An 8259-nucleotide genomic window follows, 5' to 3' on the forward strand; every position below is an offset into this window, starting at 1 on the left:
ACAACAAAATCTCTTACAAAATTATAACAACATCGTGTAATGCACGATTCGACACTAGTATAATGTAATATATGAAACAACTTCTTATATATCCAAATCATCCAAAACTCGTATAATTGAAAATGCAAAGCAATAAATCTTAGTTTTGATGTCAATTTTTTTTCCCAAAAAAAAAAAAAATCAAGGTACATCAAGTAGATTAACGAATAATCAAATATATATAAAAAAAAGTATTTTAGTAATGATGAACAAAAAAAAAAATCAAACATTCTCAACATCATTCCATAGATCAGTTGCTATAGAAGCCCTCCATGCCTTAGCATTCTCTCTTTCTTGTTCTTGACTCTCAAAAATAAAGTCTTCCACATCATTGATCGAAGAAGATAAAGAATTTTCATTACCTAGTTCAATTGGAAATTCATTGAAACGATACTCTTTACGAAGAAAATTGTGAAATCCTATACAAGCTAATACGAGTTCCGCTTGTGTACGATATGGAAATGGATGAGCTGTTTTGAAAATTGTGAATCTTGATTTAAATATACTAAATATCCTCTCAATTACGTTCCTTAAGGAAGTATGACGAAGATTAAACGACTCTTTTGTATTTTCAGGGTCACGAACTTGACCAATAAAATCTTGAAGATGATAACGGACACCTCGAAAATGCGTTAAAAACTTATGTAGATTTGGAAATCCACAATCTCCCCTGAACCTTGTCATTTCCTTGTGTTCAATCTTCTATGAATACTATTGTCATATAATTAGAGAACAAATAATTAGGAAAATACAAAATGATATACATAAACTTAAGTTTAGCGAACTCATTCCACCTTAAAACTATGCATCACCGATGGTCATTAATTGATTCTGCTTAAGAATTCAAAATAGAATAGCAGGATGAAACCAAGCATTTCATAGTAATTAATTGAAAAGATTGTGCAAACTATGCTACGTATATTCTGCAAATTTTTTACTTGTTTGATTTCACATAAACAACCAGCTCGTAAAACTCAACACTAGAATAACCCAAGTAACCAAGTCAGATTCAAAAATAAATTCCGAAAATTCATAAAATATCTATTGTAAATTCATTATAGAGAATGCATCGTATAATATGCCTCCTAATTTGAGACAATCAAAATATAATATTAATAATAAGTGCTTGCCAAGTGTAATACTTAATAAGTACTTAGTTAATGTAGGTTTCCTTCCTAAATGACACAAGTTAAAACTCATAGTTTTTTCCAATAATGAGTATTTTCCATCGTTGCTAAATTGAAGGTTCACCTTGCTTTGAATAACTTGTTATTAGTCGCTGCACAACAGCCATACAAAAATTACATAAAACCCTCCGTTAATTTTTTTAACATTGTTTGATGAGTTACTTTTAGAAATAGAGGGAGAGATAAAAATGTACCTTGTTAATAAAGAAAAACACAAACCATTATAAATCAAACAGAAAACTGCTCGAAAGATTCAAAGAAAATTTACCATAAATTTACCTGATTAGAAGAAAACTCACAGCAAACAAAAAACTCGCGGTAAAGATTTACAGGGTTTATCCATAAATTCATAGTAAACTGAAAACTTATATATTTAGGGGGTTTATCCATAAATCAAACAAAAAACTCATAGAAAATATTCAAAAAAAATTTACCTGATTGGAAGAGATGGAGGAGAAAACCTAGAGGAAAAAATAAAAGGCCGGCTATTTTGAGAAATCTCTCGATGGATGAGAGATTTTTTTTGAGAATTCCCTTTTATATTTTCTACCAAAAAGTCTCTGAAAGTCCAAGAAATTATAAATTCCCCGAAAGTCACTCTCAATTGAATACCCCAAAACTTGTGGAGACTTTTAAAAAGTTTCAATTAAATATCTCATAACTTGTAGAGACTTTTTAAAAGTCTATAAAAGTTTCTATTGAATATACCCAAACTTTTATAGAATCTTTAAAAGTCTCAATCGAATGTATTGAAACTTTTTAAATCTCAAGAAGTATTTGAATGTCTCAATTGAATACATCTCCCTTAGGTTGGGATGAGGAAGAAGATAAAGTGGGGTGGAATGGGGTGGGTGGGAGAGTGGAACAAAATAAAGTTTAAAAGATTTGGGATCGTGAATGGCATGTATAAACAATTTGGGCGTAATTTGTAAAAAATATAAAGCTTGGGACTGTAAGCCTTTTGTTTTATTTAAATAGGAAGATATACTTGTCATTTCATAACTTTTTTATGAAAAATTGGATGAAAATGATTTTTACGAAGAAATGTTGAAATACGGGTAAAAATACAAGAAATACAACGTTGGGATGTTTTGCACATTGAACTCCATATATAGGGACATTTGTTGCTGATAAACCATTTTTATTTTATTTTTCATTTTATTGGGTGGAAAAAGATATTCTTTTTGTTTAAGAGTGAATGTGCAACGTCACACATTATATATATAAAGTAACAAGAGAAATTAGAACAAAATTTATTATATAACATTCTAATTGTTGTTAAATTCCTTACTCTTTGCTCGTTTTAACAATTATTTCCTCAATTTTTCGTCAAATTCTGATGTTCAATCTTCCATTAATTGATATATCTCGTTCTTGATGATAATTTATATCAAAATATTTTGTCTCCATGTTTTGAAATGAGAGAAAAAAATTTCATACTTTTACTTATTTATGTTTTAAAATATAATGTGAAAATAAGTTGTATATGTTATTTCAATGGACTTTTTGGATATAAACTATTATCAAATATAAAATGTGTTAATTAATGAAAAGTTTGATGATAAGAATTTCATGAAAAATCGTTAGAGACATAAATGCTATAATGAATGAAGATCGAGAACCCTAATTTTAATAAGCCCTTGTTTAAGCTCCATTCTTTTGATAAGAATGAATTTTTGAATAGTATATTGATGTGAAATGTGTGGTCAAAAAATAAGGAAAAGTTTTGAATTTGCATATAATATAATTTTATTGAAGAATGTGTAGTTGAAATAATGTCAAAATACTATTTAAGAATTTATTTTTTTCAAAGAATGAGAATCAAACGAGGGCTTAAAATGTACTGCTCATAAATCAGATCATACATGTATTTTTTTTTCAAAATCAATTATTTATATTAAAAAATAACTAATTCAAAATTTTTTATAAATATTTCAATTTATATTTTCATGAATCTCGATAATTCGATAAGAGTATTTGTAATTAATTTTTAAAAATCAAATTCCTCTAACTTGTATTAACCTTGCCATATTTAGTCCTTGTTTGGGTTCCATTAATTTTATAATTTTTTTTTAGAAAAATGTATTTTAGAATAATGATTTTTGGAGAATATGTTGTGAAAAAATAAGAAAAAGTTTTTAATTTGCGTCTAATATTATTCGATTGGAGAATATGTGATTGAAAAGAAGAAAGAGAAAAATGCATTTTGGAATAAAATGGAGCCCAAATTAATTTTTCATACAAAAAAATAAATAAATTATTTCGTGCATGTTGATAGGCAAATTATCTGACACAAACTTTTTGCAGCATTGTCGTCGTCTCTGGGGGGTATAGTAGTTTTATTTGTGTTTTGTCGCTTTTGCAGTTTCTCTTTTGCTTTAGCCAGAAATGCTTCTTGCTTTTGTTCCCCAGTCATTTTTGACTTGACGCAACGACATGAACCAATTGCAATACCAAACACTAAGAAGTTTTCGAGCTCTTGTAAGGATCGATAAGATTTTCTACCCTTCTCACGGATTAAAAAACTGCAATATGTATAGCTCTATGAGGATCCGACCTACTAGAAACCTAGCTTAAAGTGAATCAATTCAATGCATGAAGATGATAAGTGTATTTTATACACTTATTTGGACAAAAAAATATAGACATTTAATAATTCTTTTTGAAGAATTATAGCCTAATTTATTGTATATTTCGTTTATTATGTGAAACTCAATGAATAGAATTGAAATTGAAAGAAAGAAGCGAAAATTGGTAAAAAAATGCAAGATCCAAAGTTTGGGGACTATAGTGTAAATATTCACAAGTTGTGTCGGACCACATGGTGAATATATAGGAATTATGGGTCAATTGGTTGCAATTAGAAAAAAGAGTGAAATATGACCAAAATATTTTCACAAATTAATTTTCAAGCACATAAGAATGTTCGAGATTTTTAGCTAGAGATTGAGCCTATTTTTGGTCTAGTAAACATCTAAATTGGAAGAGGGTTATTTTAAGTAAAATTATAGCCCTTTAAGTTATTTTTACAGCCTCAACCGAATAACGAGATAGAAATTATGATAAAAATACTAAAGAAAGTGTAGTGCTGAATTTTTCCAGAGAGGTGGTGCGCATAGCACCGAGGCACCACATACAACGTCTTCGCGCGGCCACTACATGGCATCTAGGCACTGCTTGATGCATTTAGTGTTTAAGGTTTTCACATATTTACAGCGCACAAAAGCTTCAAATTTGGGAAAAACGTTAAGAGTAATATAAATGCAAGAATTGAGGCACTTTTGAAGAGACATAGAACACAATTTGGAGATTAGAGAGCAAAATCAAATGAGAAAAATAAGAAATCAAGATTTGGAATGAGAAAGCGAACTTGGTACAAGATTCATCCACTTCTCTATATCTCAATTCAAAACCTGGTGATGTACTCAATGCAAATATTTTGTTTTTCTTCTATTATTATAAGTAGCTAAATTTTTGTTTCAGTTGCCTTTCTTTTTCCTACTTCTGCAATACTCATTCTTGGTTGCTCTTGTACAAATGTATGATTTTTATGCACGGTCTTTTAGTGATCTAAAACATTAAAATAAATCCATGATATATTTTTAGAAAAACACAAATCCAAATTCTCTACCATATAGCACTAATCAAAGTCAAAACAAAAAAGGGAAAAAAAGAGAGAGAGAATGAAATCAACCTAAGCCTCCATCAGACAAGCTCACAAACAAAATTCATACACAAACAAATGGCAAACATGGTTAACCAAGAATCAATAAAAAACCATGAAAATGGAATTGAGCATATCTCAAACTCTATCGTTCTTTTCTCCAGTAGAGCCCATGAAATGGGTGCTGGATAGAGTTTACCATTCATGGAGAAATATTGGATCTCCATTTCTTGAACCATTCTCCCATTTATAAGATTTGTAAAGAAAATTTTCAAGGCTTTACAAAGATAAAGATTAGAGAGAAGAGAGACAGTGAGTTTATGTGTCCAAAATGTTTATTTGTAGGCTTGGGCGTGGTTTAGTTAAGTCGATTTCAATTCCAATCCAAAACCAAAACTAAATTAGTCGGTTTGGATGAATTTTAATCCCAACTAACTTACTCTAACTCTTAAACCAAACTAAATCAAACCAAGGTTCGGTTAGTCGGTTTGGACTTTTAGTTCAAATTGAATTTCTTTTTACAAAAAATCTGAGTTTTGGGTCCACTAAGAGTACAAGAACTAAAATAATTAAGTAACTTTATATTGCAAAAATTATTGACTAACAAATAAAATTAGGTTAATAGAGATGGATCAACAGAAAGTTTAAGAATTTTGTTACTTTTTTATGCATTATGAAACTTGACTCCTTGAGTACGGAAAAAAATGCTAAATGTTAAGTATAACTAATGAGTGCTAACACTTGCCAGCAACATCATAAATTGGGAATCAGGGCTTATCTTTTTATTTTTATTTTTCTTAAAAAAAAAGGTAAACATGTAAGTGGGTTGGATTGGGTTGGTTCCGTTAATCAGAGATTTGAGTTTTCAAACTATGGTTGAACCGAACCCACCATGATTTTGTTTACAAGAAAATCAAATCAAACTAATGACCTATGTCAAACCGATCGGAACTAGCCAGAGTCAATTTAGTTTGTTCGATTTTTTTACCCAGACCTATTTATTTGGATTTTGCAATTAACAATATCTTTGTGTCGACGAGAGTGTTTAGAAACTCAAAAGCCACAGGCGTATAAGGTGTTAGATGGGTCCCATAAGTCAATTACATAGGCTATTTCGAAGATTGTGTGGATGGAAAAAGCTAGGTATACAGACAATGGATCACAGAGTACTTACAGAATGGGAAAAAATCGAGTGACGTGGCCTTTTAAAAAAAGAAAGAAAACAAAAAAGCGAGAAGGAAAAAGAAAGAAAACAAGGGAAAGGAGACCATTTCCCCCAAAACTTAGCCCTAGCGTCCTAGCTAAAATTCTGTACCCAAGCCATTTCTCCAACACATTATAAAGATCGTCTTCTCCAGTGGACAATGTATTACACAAAGATGAAGATCGTCTGTTGTTTATAATGTACTACACGTTTTTTAAGATCGTCGTCTCCGGTAGCTGAGGTGTGCATCAGTTAGTTATCTGCTATAAAGGAGTTCCTGTAACCAACCCATTCCTCCGACGCATTATGAAGATCGTCTTCTTCGGTAGACAATGTACTACACAAAGATGAAGATCGTCTGCTATTTAAAATGTATTACACGTTTTTTAAGATCGTCCTCTTCGATAGTTGAGGTGTGCATCAATCAGTCGTTTGCCGTAAAGGAGTAAGTAAATTTTCCTCTTTCCGATGACATTCGTGTCCGTCTTCTCCGACACAATTTTGAAGCTCATTTTGTAACTACTGCATCTGTGCTTATGGATATCTACCTACTTGGTGTCAGAAATGCGAGCTAACCATTTTTTAAGATCGTCTTCTCCGGCTGTTACACATAAGCTAGACGAAAAATGTGCTAAGTTGTGTTGTAATATACCATGTAAAAGAGGTGAAACTTATTAAAATTAGCTTGTTGGAGCAGAGATCTAGTTCATTTGCAATAAAATGGAAAAAATTCAAAGATGCTGGAGACAGGGGTTTGTTTATTCATTCGGCTGTGTTTTTGAGTGAGTTTTCTGGAGTTAAAATATTTCACAAGCTTTATAGTGTCTATATATACTGTGCTAGACTTTAAGGAAATGGGAGATTTTGTTTCTGCATTCATAGCATCCATCATGACAATACCAAAATGGACTCTTTAGTGATGAATGGAACGTAAATGTAAATTATCATAAAATGAAAAGAGGCCTTGTTTGCTGCAATCTGGTCATTCATGTTGGAAAAATGGTTATAATAAAAATCGCTTAGCTTCCTTGTTTGCTGCAATCTGGTAATTTCAATCTACTTATTATTTTGTTATTGGTTTTCATTCTGCTAAATGTCACCATTGACTTGGTCACAAGACGTGAAAGTTATGGAAGCCGTGAATAAAAATCAATTTGTGCAGTCTGATAATGAGGTAGTTTCAGACTATCAACGTTGTGGACAACGAAATGTTAGTAGGTGATGGAGAGACTGTACCTAAAGTGGGTATGACATTTATGGATGACAAGGAGGTGTTTGATTTTTATAAACGATATGCTTATGCAGTAGGTTTCCTAGTTCGGAGACGAAATTCGAAAAAGGGGGATGACGGGGTGGTTAGATTTGTAACGTTTACATGTAGTCGTGAAGGACGAAGAAGCAGTAATACAAACATTACTTTGAAGCCGCAACCAACAAGTCAAACAGATTGTAAGGCGAGGATATCTGCATCTGCCGACTGTCATGGAGTATAGAGAATTAACACTATCCACCTAGAGCACAACCATAAGACAAGTCCTTCCAAGTCTAGATTGTATGAGAATTGAGTGCAAATGTAAAACGGAAGCTGGAATTGAATGACATAGCGAAAATTCTACTGCATAAAAGTTTCAACTCTGCAGTTGTGGAAGCAAGCGGGTATGAAAACATGACTCGTGTTGAAAAAGGTTGTCGAAACTATATTGAACAAGTGAGACGATTACAACTAGGAGAAGGAGATGCAACAGCATTGCAAGCGTACTTTTCCCAGATGCAAGCGAGGTGTTCAGGATTTTACTTTGTTATGGATTTAGATGATGAGTCTCGGCTTAAGAATGTGTTTTGGGTAGATAATAGATGGAGGTAGGCGTATAAGGAATTCGGCGATATTGTCACCTTTGATACCACCCATCTGATGAATAAATATGACATGCCATTCGTACCTTTTGTGGGTGTGAATCATCACAGACAATCAACGTTGCTTGGTTGTGGGTTGTTATCAAATGAGAAAACAAGTACATTTGTGTGGCTATTTAGGACATGGCTTCAATGCATAGAGAGACAACCTCTCCATGGAATTATTATTGATCAGGATAGAGCCATGCAAAATGCAGTTGAGATTGTCTTTCCAAATACCAAACATAGATGGTGTCTGTGGCACATCATGA

General features: G+C 32.0%; 1 protein-coding gene across 1 annotated transcript; it reads right to left on the bottom strand.

Moving 5' to 3' along the window:
- Positions 1 to 261: 261 nt before the first annotated feature.
- LOC111388913 lies at positions 262 to 723 on the bottom strand. Its single transcript, XM_023013735.1, has one exon. The coding sequence runs from the start codon at positions 721 to 723 to the stop codon at positions 262 to 264; it is 462 nt and encodes a 153-aa protein (XP_022869503.1).
- Positions 724 to 8259: the final 7536 nt, after the last annotated feature.

The sequence above is a fragment of the Olea europaea genome, unplaced genomic scaffold (assembly GCF_002742605.1).
Source record: "Olea europaea var. sylvestris unplaced genomic scaffold, O_europaea_v1 scaffold537, whole genome shotgun sequence".
In the NCBI taxonomy this organism is placed as follows: Eukaryota; Viridiplantae; Streptophyta; class Magnoliopsida; order Lamiales; family Oleaceae; genus Olea; species Olea europaea.